The sequence below is a fragment of the Aedes aegypti genome, chromosome 3 (assembly GCF_002204515.2).
Source record: "Aedes aegypti strain LVP_AGWG chromosome 3, AaegL5.0 Primary Assembly, whole genome shotgun sequence".
NCBI classification, from domain to species: Eukaryota; Metazoa; Arthropoda; class Insecta; order Diptera; family Culicidae; genus Aedes; species Aedes aegypti.
In genome coordinates this window covers 370349149-370365546 of record NC_035109.1, presented here as the reverse complement: position 1 = coordinate 370365546, position 16398 = coordinate 370349149, and the positions used below count along the sequence as shown (strand labels likewise).

General features: G+C 38.2%; 1 protein-coding gene across 1 annotated transcript; it reads left to right on the top strand.

The window, feature by feature from the left end:
• Positions 1-261: 261 nt before the first annotated feature.
• Positions 262-14947, top strand: LOC5568457 (protein NPC2 homolog). The gene is made up of 4 exons (XM_001652240.2): positions 262-472; positions 551-670; positions 14185-14360; positions 14424-14947. The coding sequence occupies exons 1-4, from the start codon at positions 379-381 to the stop codon at positions 14502-14504; spliced, it is 471 nt and encodes a 156-aa protein (XP_001652290.1). The 5' UTR covers positions 262-378; the 3' UTR covers positions 14505-14947.
• Positions 14948-16398: the final 1451 nt, after the last annotated feature.

Here is a 16398-nt window from a genome sequence, read left to right as displayed (position 1 = left end):
GCCCAATTTGTGTAATGTAGGAATCCATCGTTCTGGATAGCCGAAAACGAAGCAGATTAAGGTAGAATGTAATGCAAACCTAAATTCGAAACGCACATGGACGAACAGCCGAACAGACCGCTCACATTCTACATGCACGCCTTTTATGACTCAGAATGTGCTCCAATTGCAGAGCATTCTCTTCGCCAACGACCAGTCTACTCCATGTAGAATCAGAACATCCATTCCCAATGCGGGATAGGCAAAAACATCGACGAATCTGCGACAAAGAGACAGTTCCTTGCCGACAGCCAAACCGAACGGTCGAGTCTTACAAATACAGTGATCACGGTTGCGAATTTGATAACGAAAAGCCAGATCAAACCAAACAGATTCGTCATGTACAAATCGCTATCAGTTTCAACGGTAGGCTTGCTGCTGGCATTGGCCATCAACAACCTCGGAGTTCAAGGAGTGCAATTCGAAAATTGCGGTGAGAATCGTTCGAGAAAAATCGCGAGCTTTGAGTTGAAGTTTCGTTAAAAAAAACTTGTGTAACTCGTAATTCCAGGTGACGAAAACACCATCGGAAACTACAGCTTAGTTGAAGTGTCCCGGTGCAATTTGGATGAACCAGCTTGCGTCCTGAAGCGAAATACCAACGCAACCATCTCGATCACTTTCACTTCAGGTAAGTGTGCGGCTTTCCGTTCTGAAGGATCTCATCCTACGGTTGGCCTTTTCTTTGGAAATCTAAATTGTCATCAAGATCATCGCGACAAATGTGTAATGACCCAGTGCGGCTGCTACTCGGCTATGACGATCTAACAGCTCAAAGTGATAGTCAGAATCTTTTTAAGATTGATCTTAATGAAATAATGACATTTCGTGTTTGTGTCGGTCCCTCTCGCGGGTCACGGTCAAACGTTCTAATTAATCTCATCGCTGACGCTGCTAACGATAATCATATATGTGATACCCTTCCATTACCATTGTTACCACTACTGCACTGTAGTTCGCTGGACAGCTCCGGCAGTTTAACAATGAATTCATTTTATGCTCCATTCGGTTTCGAGCTACTGCGTTTCCGCGGATTATTGTCAACGCAAATTGCGCGTGAAAGCTTTGAGATTCAATCATTCGCTGACCGGCTACAAAGGGGTCTATTGAAATTTTCTGTAATCAATGAATTTTGCGTGTTGTGTTCATTTTATTTTTAGATTAGGGCAAGCTTACTTAATAGAATAGTTATATCAATATCCGATACATTTTGCGTTCCATGATTGTTCAATTATCCCAATTTTAAGATATAGCGTGTGAGCCGAGGGGGCGTCCTCAAACGATGTCATATAATCAAATGGTTTGCTATAGGAGAGAAGCGTTATTTATGAAACACATTCTGATCTAATCATATTTGCATGTTTTGAACGATACCCGAGCAGAAGAAAATAACTACTGAATACCAAATTGAGGTATTCCATACCAGATAATTTCCAATACTTACAATCTGGATGAGGTATGAATGAGCCCTGCATAAGAGGTAAAATACCTCAAATAATACCTCAAGCATATTCTACGAACACCAAACGGATAACTAGATCAGGTATTGTAATACCTCAATGATACTTGATGGATTTTCATATAAAAATGAAATTTTCCAATTGTAGTTCAATACCTCCAGCAGACCTCAATAGCTTTTTAATACCTCAATGAAGTATTTTTAATTGTTTTAAATATTTTTTTCAATACCATTATAATACCAAATTAAGGTATTGACAACTGAACTATACCTAATTTTGGTATGATACCAAAAAATGGTATGTTTAAATTATTGGGGAGTTATTTGTTCCTCCTCGGGTAGTCACAGTTGGCGAGTGGAAAGCATGAAGCCGTAGTAAGGTACAGTAGAACGATGTGTCATTGCATCGCTTTGCTACTACGTGATGTACCCGTAAGATTTGTTGGATTTGTGTTTTGTTTTGTATTAACAGGATAAAGTTTATGATGATCTGCTTTAAAATAATGTACATATAAATTGTGAGTCAATAACTGCTTAGCATAACATTATTGTTTTGCCGTTGTTACAATTGTAAGCCAGGAGTGGTAGCAAATCTTTATTTAGAGTTTTTTCGCCTAGGATTTCACCATAGAGTATTGTATTTTATAATCCAGGAAATTTTTACTGGATTTATTTAAGATTTTTAACACATATTTTTAGAGAACTTAATAGGTCAGGTGTGTTTACACCTGGATTAATTCTAGGAGAAATAGTTGCTGATATATTTTGCGAATTTCATAGTTAAATGAGTATATCCCATTAGGCATAAAGACGTTAGGCATAAGGACGTTAGGCATAAGGATGTTAGGCCTAATGGACGATAGGCATAAAGACATTTGGCATAATGGATGTTAGGCATAAAGTATGTTAGGCATAATGGACGTTTGGCATAAAATAACTTCCGTGTGTGCCATTTGAAACTCGTCTTATATCGAAAATTGTTCGGGACCATTTACAAATTTCATTTCACTGATAGGGGTGGGTGGGTGTCCTTAAGATGTAACAGCTCATAAAAAAATAGAGCAAAATTCATACGATTCATTATGAGGAGGTCGGATGATTGGTTGATCATAAATGAGTATGTTCGGTGTTATGAAATTTGATGATGAACCCATTATCGTAAGATATGGAAGAAGGTTATGGTCATTATTACCATTATAAAAAGTAGCTCAATCCATTTTTGACATTATTAATTTATATTTACGATGTGCAATCAAGATGCATTTTTTTTTTCTAAAGATGTTTAAATATCTTAGAGATTATGTACTATTTTTGTTATTTTTCTCTTATATAATTGCGTTAATTCTAAAGAAGGGAAATAATCCACATCAATATTAGCACTGATAATGCAAATGATATACTTGAATACAACAATAAAGAGTATTTGTTACATTTGTGGTAATGTCACAACCACCTTCTTGGCGTTACATTCCCACTCCGAGTTTTATCAATATAATGTAGCGAGAACAGTTCTTTTGCCTCTTCTGCAAACAAGTTTGTGGGCTTCGTGGCCGTGCGGTTAGTGTTACCAAGCATTTAGCCGCATCGTGTCAAGGAGTGTGGGTTCGATTTCCGCTTCAGTCCGGAGCACTTTTCGTCAGGAAAGTATTTCGATTGTGCCACTGGGCGTTGCATGCTAGTCCGTTGTCTAGTGTGGTGCTTCCTTCAAAGGGCAAATCGTCCACTGGAAGCATTAACGTGTCGGTCTCTTAAAAAAAAAAATTCGAAGAATCAATTTTGAAAGCAATTTGAAAATACTCGAAACTTGTCGAGTTTGAAAAGTAAAATACGATTATGTTTTTATTTAAAATACAGGAGCCAAACTCACGTGGCTCTTCCCAGTACAGTAGTTCAAAAACGTGAATCTCATCAAGTAGACTATGTTGAGTGCATGAATTTTCTAAATCATTAATGTCATTAAATGCGGGAAATTCAGCGGGAAATATAACATTTTTCTACAGTTATTTTGGGGTTGCCCTTAGCAACGGATGTTTTGCTATTTTCAAGGCATTTTGCCTACAGCAGCGATGGACGTGTATTTCAATGGCTTCGCTAACTGTGATTTGCTTTGCTTGGCTACTATAGAGTGAATTTCAGGATTTTTCCCAACACTTTTTACCATAGTGCAGTATTTAGCATGGCGTGCATTCAGATTCAAATTAGTATTCCCAATTTTATTTCACATAACCATTCAAGAGCAAGTCGAAACGAAAATTTTTTATGGAAATATTTACATCTACAATACCAATAGCTATGAGAACAGCAAGAATCTATGGAACAACATATTATTGAAAGAAGGTGATTTGCCAGCCTATTCCTTCAATCATTAAATTAATCGTATAAGTATAAAAAATGACCTATGATTCAAAGAAGCGAAAATGTATGATGGGAATATTAAAGCAATAATTACATTAATTTTTGAATGTCGACAAGAACCCATCAGAGGGAGTCTCGTAAATAAAGACAATAATAATAATTAATTTTTGATTGAGTATGTATCGAAATAATAGCTTATTTATAGAAGAAGAACTATTTTCTGGTTAAAATATTAGCAGCAGGAACTCCAATAATATTGTTGACAGTATAACTATGAAGAACAGCCTTCAATATAAAGAAGGGATAATCTCAGATGACATATTTGCCAGTTATATGTGTACCGTCAAACTCAAAATATGAGCAGCAGGTCGTGTACAGCGTCGTTCTTATTTTTGGCATTACACCCAAAACAAATTCTTAGCTTGGTGTTTTTCATTCTTATTTGTGCAAGATACACTAACACGATTATACTTGATAGATAAAGAAGTGGAAAGTCGAAAATATTCTGGATCGACTAGGAAAGAACTGAGATACCTTCGGCATGGTTTTGCTCTTTGGTCGCAAAAGTTATCACAAAGCTAATGAAATTCCTTTACAGCATTATCATGCTGATCATTCAATCAAATTTTGTACTAGAAATTTAGCTCAAAGGATTCACAACTATGGGACGACCGTAAGGCAACCGCATTTAAAAGGACTCATTCTTGATCTTTGAAACCTAACACAATAATTTAAAAAAATCAGCTCACATTTCGCATAAAGGATTTCAATTTTTATTTTGAAAATTATGCCAAACATCCATTATGCCAAACGTCCATTATGCCTATCGTATTTATGCCTATCGTACTTATGCCTAACGTCTTTATGCCTAACGTATTTATGCCTACCGTCGTGCACCCTAGTTAAATATCGGGCTTTGTCCCAGCTGGAAGTAATTTCCGAAAGACAGACTCCAGAAAAATTCATGAAAGGACTCATAATGAATTTCTGGAGTTATTCTAGTAGACAGTATTTCTAGTGTTGAGGAAAACCGGGGAGTAATAGGGTCCTAAAGCCCTGTCCCAATTTTAGTGCCAAACGCTTAAGTTTAGGCCAAAAACACATGTTTACTCAATTTTCTAATGTTTTCCGTTGGTTTAAGCCCAAAAAACACTTTTTTAGATTTTGTCACATCCTTTGGCTTAAACTCAAATTTTGGGTGTATTTTGTTTTCCGTATCCCTTACGAAATGTCAGATAGGAACAACCCCAGTGGTCGATCTAAAACCCCTGTGGTGTTTTTGTCGACTAAGCGAACGTCAAACATGATCAAAAGTGTCAAGGTTCATTTATGGACCAAATTTTTAAATTAAAGTTTAAACATGATATAGCCATTATTTGAGCGGGAAAAATTGCTAAAGTAGTTACAGTAACATGCTTTTTCGTGTTATTAAATAAAAACAAGATTTCATTAAAAATTTTAGGACCCAATTTTGGTAGAACACCTGAAAAACACTTGGTTAAATTACTACAATAATTGAAGAAAAATCCTTGGTGTAGTTCACAGTGAAATTCCTGGAGCATGGGAAATTTCAAGTAACCTGCTAGATTTTGTTTTTAATTTTGTATTAATTACTGGTAGAATCAAAGAGAAAATTTTTGAGAGGGTTCTTAAAGAAACACCGGTAAAAAAAACCTGGATGAATTCTTCAAAGAAATTGGTATCAAGGAATTGTGAAAAAAATCTTTCAAATGTTTTGACTCTTGAATTAATTGATGTTTACATTTGAAATGAAAAATAAATATGGTTGCCAATCGGTCACTTCGATCATCACAGTGCAGTAGTCAAGGGATAGGGGCGCAACGAGTGCAGTGGTTTCCAACCCAACACGCCCTGCTTTAATTTTTGCCCCCTTTATAATTTAGACATTTGTGGATGAAGGGACGAAGATTAGTGCGTGTGCAGAAAAGAGAAAGGGGATTAAACGTCAGATTGCAATAAGTCAAAAAGTGACATTTATCTTCGTTTTAGGTGGGCTATAGCCCTGACGGGAGCCCAATTAAAACAAAGCTCATCTAAAGATAGTGCAAAGAACGAATATTGACTGTAATAGTACGGCTTATCATAATCTAACAAACATTAGATACCCAGTAGGTCGTTTTTTATCCATAACTAGTGGTCCCGGCAAACTTCGTCTTGCCATCAAGTAGGCTGTTGTAAACCGTCATGTCCATCCCCCATACAACATTACAGATTAGTTTTCTCCCGTTTTCCCGACTACTCCGAAGACATTCTTAAGTTTTTCCTTCACACGAACACGTCGGAACCCTTCACAAATTCAATTGTGAAAGATTCATGAAAATCCGTTGGCCCGTTATTGAGCCATTTCGTGACATACAAACACCATTCCATTTTTAGTTATATAGATTTTCTCCAAATCTCTACAGTAGGAGTTTCTCCAGGTATTTTTTAGAGATATTTTTAATGAATTTTTCCAAAAAATTCTCTAAGGATTCCCTTTGGAAGAATTTTTAATCAATAACTTATTATCTCTAACAGTTCCGATAGAGTTCCGCTGCATTACTCGGGGGATTTCTCTAGAAAATTCTTCCAGAGAGTCCTCCAGGAAAATTTCTTTAGGGCTTTTTCTAGAGAATTTTTTCAAGTTTATCTGCATAATTTTGGCAATTTGTTCTACGATTATTCCTGAAAATTCTTTACATGGATTTCTCCAGCAAAATCTCTACAGCAATCATTCCAGAAATGTGTCCAAGGATTACTCCATGATTATTTTTTCCAGGGATTTCTCCAAAGATGCCTCAAGAGATTGCTCTAGCAATTTCAGGAATTCCTCCAGAGATTTTGCCAGGTATTCCTCCAAAAACTTCAACAAGAGTTTCTCCAGGGATTTCTCCAGAAATTTAACCAGAGATTTCTCCATGAATTCTTCCAGAAGTTCCTCTAGGGATGACTCGTGGGATTCCTCCAAAAACTCCAACTTTAGGGATTGCTACTAGAATCCCTCCAAGTATTTATCTAGGAATTTAATTAGAGTTTTCTCCAAAAAAATCTTCAGGGAAGGAGTTTCTGGAAAATCTCTGAGGGTATTTCTAGAGGAGTACTCCAGAGCTCATTTAAGAGACCAAGAACAATTCTCTAGACAAATATTTAGCGTTTTTGCTTTATCTCTAGGAGAATTCCTGGAGGAAACTCTTGAGGAATTCGTGAAGTAATTACTTGCAGGATCCCATGTGTGATTTCTGAAGGAATACTGTGGGCATTTCTGATAGGATCCCTGAAGCAATCCGTGAAGAATCCTGGAGGAAAATCGAGAGGACTACCTGGAGAATACTCTGCAAGTATTCTCGAAGGAATTTCTGGAGTAATTCTACAAGTTGTCCTTGGTGTATCCAATGGAGAAATCTTTAGAGACATCTGCAAGAACCCCTGTAGATATTTTCCTGAAGAAATGTTTGGTGGAGTCTGGAAGAACTTCTGGAGAAATCTTTGAAGGATTATCATGAGAAATCGCTTACAAAACTAATTGGCAAAGCACTTGCCTCAGGAACAACAATTTGATTCAAATGCCTAACAGTGTGTTCATTCTGTCTCATATTCCGAACATCTTGATTCAAATTCCGGACAGCACGAATAAATCCTATTCGAATGAATAATTTCGCAAACAAATTTATCTGAGCTGGTTCTACTTCTCTCGAACTAGAGAATCATCACTACTCCCAAGGTATTAAATAGATTTGAGGACGTTAAAACTGAATTGCAATTGACTACCATTTCCTGATTATTTGATGACATATTTCAGCGAAACATTTCAACTAAATCGCCATACAAAAAAAGAGTGTGCGGAATATGAATATTTTCGGAATTTGAGACAAAACGGTAGTTTTCACTCGCGAAAAATTAAAACGCGTCAATATTATCGATTCCGTGCATCGGATCGTTAATTTCCCGTATCACAGCATATATTTTTTTAATTACATGAACCTCATTGATCCTCAGTTTTCTTAAACTGACGCTTTTCTGCTTCTGGTGATCGAAAACACCAACAACAATTGGACATCATTGTATGTTTTCTCCATCTACTTTTGTGCCATGAGGGTAGAATTATTATATTAGTGGTGGTGCGGATACTTTGTTGGTGGCATAAATGTCAGTGAATTGAGTATAGCGAGCTTGATTTTTTCGTCCCTGCTCTGGAGCAATCCCTGGAGAAGTTCATGGAGGGAACCCTGGAATATTCTTTGGAGAAATGCCTGGTAGAATTCTGAAAGAATTCTTTGAGGAATTGCTTAAGGTTTTCCTGAAGCCCTATCTGATCCGGTCTAAAAAAATCTGTTTGCGATCGAAAGTTTTTCGTGATGAAATTTGTGGTGAAATACATAGTGGAATCCATGCAGAAATCGTAGTATGGGTCATTGTACAGATTACCTGGGAAAAAAAAATCTGGTTAAATCCCTGGTTGAAGACTGGTTTGCTACTGACAAGAAAAGGAATCGCCTATCTCGATGCGTGGAAAATTTCTTCCCAGAAATGGTCGAGAAAATCTCATTTTTCTGATCGCAGTACGTAGTTAAGAAGAGATGTCATTTCAAAGGGGGCTCTCTGTAGGAAATTTTTTGACCCATTCAGTCAAGCAACTTCCTTACTCCTCAAAACAGCATACTTTGCTTAAATCTTCAAAAACAATATGGAGAATTGCTGGAAGAGCCTCTCGAGAAATTCTCTTCCAACACCAATGTTTTCATTATCAATATGACTGAGACAAATAAATAATTTGGTTTCCTTTCGTACTACATCGTACTACATAACTTTCTATGGTTGCTATGCAACTCAGTTCGATGAATCAACATGTTTGAATACACACAAAAAAAAATGTTTGCTATTAGCTCGTGTACATACGCACTGCGTATTTTTTTTTTTATGGTATTTAGTTGGAGCTGCCTGACAGCTTAACTTGTCAAGGCTGAACCCTCGGTCTGGCTTTTTGCCAAGTTTCTCCTCTACCAGGGCCAATACTCAGACGGACTAGGCAATGGTGCCCACATGAACACTGTTTTTTATTAGTATTGTGACTTGGTAGTTTTTTTTAAAAAATACCCATATTCAATTGCTTCTGAGAAAAGGAAGCATTGTGAAAATCAGCAGCTCCATCAGAATTTGTTTGAAATAGTAGTGTAGTAGTGTCACTACTAATACTGTCTAGTCGAAATGGTTTTGAATAATTTGCTATTTAAGTGCTATTCTGATTACTCCTGTCTTTTCGTAAGATTAGAGTCTTAAATGTCAATTGTCGTCAAGTATTAACAAAATTAGGCTGTTTAGTAGTAGTTCTAGTTAATTTCTTTTTATTGTTAAAAGTATTTATTGGTCATTACGTTCATATATCCTCAAAGAAAAAAGTCACTTTTAGTCAAGTCATTTTATAGTGAATATTTACGAGTAAAGTTACATTAGACTTCTATTACAGTCTCCTACAAGATTCACTTTTCGGTGGCAAATGCATTGCTTTATAACTCCTACTTTCTACTTATAAATTTTGCGAGAATGAAGCTGGAATTAGATTATTTATACCGTTGTTACAAAAGAGGTATTTTTTATTATGGCAATGTAAAAACCATATTAAAATAAGATTGACGCCACTTATTTCTACTCAGTGAATCTACTAATCATTTTCCTCAGAGTAATATTCCCTACGTCGTATATGATAACGATGTTTCTAGCTAGCTAATAGTAAGAGTGGCTACGGATCATTCTGGTTAGCAAAAGGCAAACTGAACGTCGCGGATAGTATTAATGTCCACTTCGAATAGATTAATTATTTGAAATGGGCATCAATTCTATCAATGACGCAGAATGTCCGTTGGATCACATCCGAGATATTATTGCGTCTATGCCATATGCCTTTTTTCGGAGGTTTGTGCTAACGTAAGAACTTCATGTACACTCACGGAACGCGACACGAGACCGGACATAACACATATTGTTCTTACAAACGATTAAAAAAGGGTTTAAATTTACCTTTTTAGTCGACCGGTTTCGGGCTCGATCTAGCCCATCTACGGGACGATGTCCGACTAATTACGATGATTCACTCATACTTATTCGTACTTTGCACAGTACACGTCGTAAACAAGATTAAAACGTTTCAATGTGTTCATGATTTTGTCAAACCGAAGAGAGAGGAAACTATTGGAGCCTCATCTTCATTCATCAGGAGAGAATCAGCAGTGGCGATATACATTGATTCCCATGCATTCAGATGTGATGATTTTCTAACATTTTTTATTAGTTTCGCATTCTGCCAATCAATGATATGATTCTCAGCTACCGCATGCATTGCGACACTAGAATCGTTCACTCGTTCATTCTCAACGGCGTTCTTATGTTCTCGTATGCGAACTTTAAATTTCCGACGAGTTTGGCCGATGTAAACAGATGTGCAGTCTTTACACGGGATTTGGTAGATTCCTGATTTTTCCTCAGTAGGAACCTTGTCCTTGAGGTTACATAATAAATCCTTCAGTGTATAATTGCTCTTATACACCACGTGATAACCGTGATTGTTCAGGACATTTTGAACTGAATTCGTCAAATTTGAATAATACGGAAGACTGATTCTGTGAGCTTCTTTACTTTCAGGTACCAATGTTGTGACGTTTCTCCGGTGTTTCTTTCTCTCGTGTTTTCGTAGTATTTTATCAACAAACTCCTTTCCGTAACCATTTAGTTCTGCTGCTTTGTGGATTCTATTCCTTTCTATAACGAAGTCTTCCTTTTCCATCGGTATACTGAAGAGACGGTGTACCATAGAGTGAAAGGCTGCTTGTTTTTGCGCACCAAAGTGGTTAGAGTCGCAGGTTATGTATCTATCTGTAGAGGTCTGTTTCCGGTATATTGTAAATTTTAATTTGTTGTCTTCCTATTTAGTAATCATTAGATCTAGAAAGGGTAATTTTCCATCTACCTCTTTCTCTAGCGTGAATTTTATCGTAGCATGTTTTGAATTCAGAACGTCTAAGGTCTGCTGCAAATAGCGTTCTTTCACCACGGCAAAAACATCGTCTACGTATCGTCTCCAGATTCGAGGGAACAGTTTTTCTTTCTTCAGTTCTACCTCAAAATCACTCATGAATACGTCAGCCAATAAGGGGCAGTGCTGGAAAAGTTCGCATCACGAAGCAGCTCACGAGTGTATACCAACGCATAACAAACATCACAGACTCGGGATCTGGCTAGGTGTGAGTAAGCCCGCACCCGTCTGCTCGGGAGAACATGTCAAAAGAAGTAGCAACAAGCTCGCGAGCCTTTACTCGCGAGTAACCGAGCAAGGTGTGATTTATTATGGTTTTGACAGACAAATTAATTGTATAACCATCATATCGATAGTAAACTACTAGTTTGTAATCAAAAGCCCTTGAAAACCATAAATCTCGGAGGGTAAGCAGCTTTTTTCCCAAAAGCACAATATGAATCTGAGCAGCTCCGAACACGTTCGCGAATCACTTTTTGCTTCAGTTACTCGGGAGTCGACAGATGCGAGTAAGCCAGCGCTCTGACGCTCGGGAGCGTTTGGTTTTGTTTTTGTTCCAGTTCAGATGAAGCATTCGCCACTTTCCATCACTGATAAGGGGGAGAGTTTGTTTCCCATACTAAGATCAAATGTTTGTTTATTAAAATTTCCCCTAAACATGAAGAAATTTTGATTCATACATGTTTTAGACACTAACATGTAAGCTTCAACTTGATTTGGAGGTACTCGACACCGTTCTAAATGCCTTTCGAGGCTAGTTAAAGCCTCTGACATCGGTATGTTTGAAAACAAGGCTGTAACATCGAAAGATACCATCACTTCTCCACGTTGTAACTCAACTTCTTTCAGTTGGTCAACCAATTCAACGGAATTTTTAATGCTTTCACCGTGGGTTACAGGGTACCTCTTCAACTCATCTACTAACCATGCAGCCATTCTTTCAGTAGGTGCGCCAATATTTGAAGAAATAGGACGCATAGCCAATGGATTTTTATGGATCTTGGGAAGACAATACAGCGAAGCAACTTTTGCATTCGGTACATGGAATCTCCGTTCTAGTTTTTCCTCACCTAGCAAACATGCAACCTTGTGTCGTGCGTGATCCACTCTTTCAATCATCATATTGAGCGGGTCTTTCGGTTTTCCATTTTTGAACTTGTGCTCTTCATATGGACCAGAGCTAATCATTTCAAGGACCCGCAGATCATAATCTTGCTTGTCCATGATTACCACTGCATTACCCTTATCTGCTCTAGAGTAAACAACATCTTGTGCCTTCAGTTGCCGAATCGCGCACCAAGTGTTGAAACTGAGCTGATTCTTGCTATCCCGATCATTAGTTGTTCTCGAGATGCATTGTTCAACGTCATGGCGCAAAGCTGACTTAGAAGTGAAGCTGTTGTATTGTATGGCACTCTCAATATTATTAACAGTATCGGCTAGTGGAGCGCTTGAGGGAAGAACAGCAAAATTCAATCCCTTATTTAGTAGTGCAGACTCAGCATGTGTGAGTTGCGTTGAAGAGAGATTGACGACAAAATTGTCAATAATTTTCGGAGATGGCTTAACTTTTTTCGGTATTTGGGTGTGTGCAAGGGATAACAACTTTTTTCGGTGTCTTTGTTTGGTTTTTCGGATACGGTTGTGAAGGTTTTGGTTAACTTTTACCATCGCTGTTTGCCAACACTCCTTCTTCTCCTCTTTGCAACGATAGACAATACACTCGGCAACATTATGATAAGCAACCTGCTTCAACAACTGCAAGTGAAGTGGGTACAGCTTTTCTTCGGCAATGGAAAGAGCCTTGTGTTTACACTTAATTTCTTCCGCAAGCCAAATCTTTCTTGCTTTTTGGGCTGCCTTTTCACTAGATACACTACTTTTTGACGGTTTTATGTGAATAAATTTTGGTATTAAGCCTCTTCTCTGGCACCGTGTAAGGAATTGAATATCCATGAGCAAACTTATTTTCTTCGTAATTAGTCGGCCATAAAGGCGGAAGCACTGCAAGGTTGTAGCCTTCATTTCACTATTTAGTGTCAATCAAGTAGTCCCACTACGGATTTTGTTTAGCAGAAATGATACGCCGCCAAAACATTATTTTGATTGTTCTTCTTGCTAAAACATTAGACATGAAGCACAACAGCATCATTCTCTCAATCTATCTAAGATATTGTCAAGAATCTCTTCCAAGAATACCTCAAGGATATTACCATTTATACATCCATCAAAGATCTCATAATTCATTAGGAGAAAACATCTGGAAGGACTCGCTGATAATACGCAGATAATAGGTATCCGTAAAGACTCAACAGGGACCTCATGGAAACCTTGTCATAGATCAAGTACTACTCAATCTACACGGGAAAAAATTCTGTGGTAAAAATTACTACTTTAGCTGACTACGCCCATTCTTGAAACTACCATGGAATTTCAGACAAATTTACCATGTTTACGGTACATCCCACCATATTCCTGGTCCATTTGACAGACATACTTTACAACAATCTGATTTCGACAACAGACATGGTAAAATCAAGCGCATTTCTGGTCTGCTGAAAATTGCCGGTGCGAGCGCTTAAGTTAACCCCCTAAAATGGTAGTTTTTACTGCACAATTTTTTTGCGTGTAGTAATCACAGTCTTCACCAAGAACAAGTATCTCAAAAAATCTACTAAACAAGAACTCTTGATGTCAAAGGTTCCAAAAGTAGGGAATCATTAAAAGTTGGTCATTAGTCGATGTTTGAGTTGTCAGGCAAGGCGTGTAGGCACCTTCTGTCAAAATTGCGTCTCCAGTTATCTGCCTAAAATTGAAACAAATCGTTACTCTTACGTTTGGAATACATACTTTTCCCGGTGAATTCCACAATTTCCCGGGTAATCCCCGGCATCACCCAATTCAGACCAGCAGAAACTAAGATACATAGCCCCAAACTTTGGCATTTTGTATGGATAAAACAGCATTTGATTACTAACTTTTTTCACTGGCTGTAAGTACTGTGTCGCACAGTATTTATGAAGTTGCAACGAAGCCAAATCTTGAATTTTCAAGAGCACAAATCTAGAGAACCTGACACCCGATTGCGTTGAAAATTTAATCGATTGGTCAAATAGTTGTCTGGTTCTCTAGATTCTCTAGGCTCTCTTGAAAATTCGAGGTTTGGCTTCGATACATCTTCGCCTTAATCGCATCGAATGTCAGAAATCTGGTTTAAACCAGAAAACTATATTCTATTCCACCAATTAGTGAGCCATTATCAGATCATTGAAGATGTTAAATTCTGATTTGAATAACATTTCAGATGAAGAGCTACCGGAGCTGAAGGCAGTTGTCCATGGCATCATCCTGGGGATGGAGGTCCCCTTCAATCTACCGAATCCCAACGGCTGCAAGGACAGCGGTTTGGAATGCCCTCTGGCCCCTGATACCGAGCACAAGTACAGCACCACGTTGCCCGTTCTGAAGCAATATCCAAAGGTAAGTTCAATTCTAATTTTCAGTATTCTGATTTTTGCATCCGCATTTGTTCTGTTACAACAGGTGGCAGTCGAGGTAAAATGGGAACTGAAATCCGGCGATAAGGACGTCATTTGCGTGAAAATCCCAGCCAAGATCCAGTAACCCCTCTCCTCACTCTAAGATGGCAACGTTTTCAGAAGAAGAAACGCGAAGACACGCAATCAGCTGTTGGTGCATCTTTGGGAAGTAGCAACAAACTGGACGTGGATGATTGTGGAGAAACCGTAGTGAATTGAATTAGATTAAGAACGGTCAATTTATACTGTCCTGACCCACCTCTCGGCATCGCATCATCCACGGTTCCTTTTCCGCTCCGAATTCAGTTCCATTCATTATTCATTCATTCATCTTCCTCATCATTGTTGGAGTTAGTCCTCGTCGTCTTCGTCATTCTTACTCTGGAAAAAAGTAACTTAAACTTTTGTCGCTCTGTCTCTCCGCTTTCGTTATCGTCAATCATTCCCAATTGTCGCATTTGTAGTAAACTTAGTTGTGAGCTCAACCAATCAACAATAAATAAAAAAGCAAGAAGTCCCTCCATGACCGGTCCCAGTTATTTCTTTTATTGCAACCTACCGTATCGCTTCGAACGACCGCCCGGAAAAAGTTGTCAAGATGAGACAGTTTCTTAATTCGAGACTTCCGGTTCGAATATTGGCGCTTCAATTGAAATCTAATTGTGGGAATTTGTGTCAAACTAATGAACCGTGCGAGACGCCGTCTGTCGGTTATACGTATGTTTGATGAAACGCTGAAACGTAGAAGTCCGACCGGAAACGGTCCGAGCAAACAGCTGTAGATCTAAGTAGGTAAGTGCGGGTCTTTGTTGCAAGCACAAGCGCTCAATCTAAGGTTATTGTATTAAATTATATCTAATCTGTTTCGCCGACGTGTGCGGCTTCTTTTGCATGAGTCACGGCAAGCACATACTGTCAGCGGTGATTATCATAAAATACATATCTTGTTCGTCACTTGATTTGTTCTGTAACGTGATTTTTAAACAAGAATAATGGTGAATATTTCAGCAATTTTTCAAAAAGTTCTTAAACTCTAAGCAGTGTTTGGACTTTGATCCGAATAAGCCGATCGAACCATATTCTGAGAGTGTAACAGTTCGCGAACCATAACAGTTCGTGGCACAGAGCAATCGGTGTCGAGCCCCGGTGATATATGTTTTGCATAAAATTGGTAATAACTTTCATATTTTCTGGTAATGCAGCCTTTAACAACCTAATTATAATCTACTGAATCATTGAACATCCCTTTGGTTGCAAACATAGCACAGAAAATGGAAAATGTTCGCCCCTGTTTGATCAGAATGAGAGTGGGTCAGCGAATGTTACAAGTGTTGACACACAGTGATCGCCGCCAAAAAGTGGATGGTGTATGTCTGTTTTGTTTTCGTTCATGGCTCGTTATCTTCCATTAACGATAAATGTCATGCGTGTTGTACGAATGCAGGCGAATAAATGCGATAAAATTGTGGCTCGTGTGTCAATGCTCGTTAAATTTTCCAAAGCCTGTCTCCCAAGATTCCCGTTTAGAACATCTTCAAAATGTCATCCATTATTTTCTTCGTTTTTTTTAACCCGGGAGGTATTTCAGAGGGAACTCCTGAACTTACATCTGGTGAAAATTGATTAGGTTCTAAAGTAAGTAAACCTTGAACAACTCCCACAAGGTTCTCTAAATTAACACCTGGACTATTAGGCAGAGATGCATTTTGAACGCTCATGAGCTGTGAGCGTTCACAAATGTTCCTTTGATTGCTCTCGTGTTCATGTTCAGAATTTTGAACAAACACACGGCAACTAGATTGATCACGAAGCTGTGATCTCCAACATGACAATTGCGTATACTTATGCGAGGTTTGACCCTAGCGTTTCAACACAATCTACTAACATTTGAGTACAACACAAATTAGATGATTAAGTCACTATCGTAGCCCAATAAGCGCTAGGTCAAGTGACAGCTGAGACATATGCTCAAGCATCAC

What these genes read in the sequence shown, in the direction of transcription:
- LOC5568457 (XM_001652240.2), top strand. Translation starts at nt 379, where the DNA reads ATGTACAAATCGCTATCAGTTTCAACGGTAGGCTTGCTGCTGGCATTG. An exon ending in CTCGATCACTTTCACTTCAG is followed by an intron (nt 671 to 14,184) that starts GTAAGTGTGCGG and finishes ATAACATTTCAG; the next exon opens with ATGAAGAGCTACCGGAGCTG. An exon ending in TTCTGAAGCAATATCCAAAG is followed by an intron (nt 14,361 to 14,423) that starts GTAAGTTCAATT and finishes CTGTTACAACAG; the next exon opens with GTGGCAGTCGAGGTAAAATG.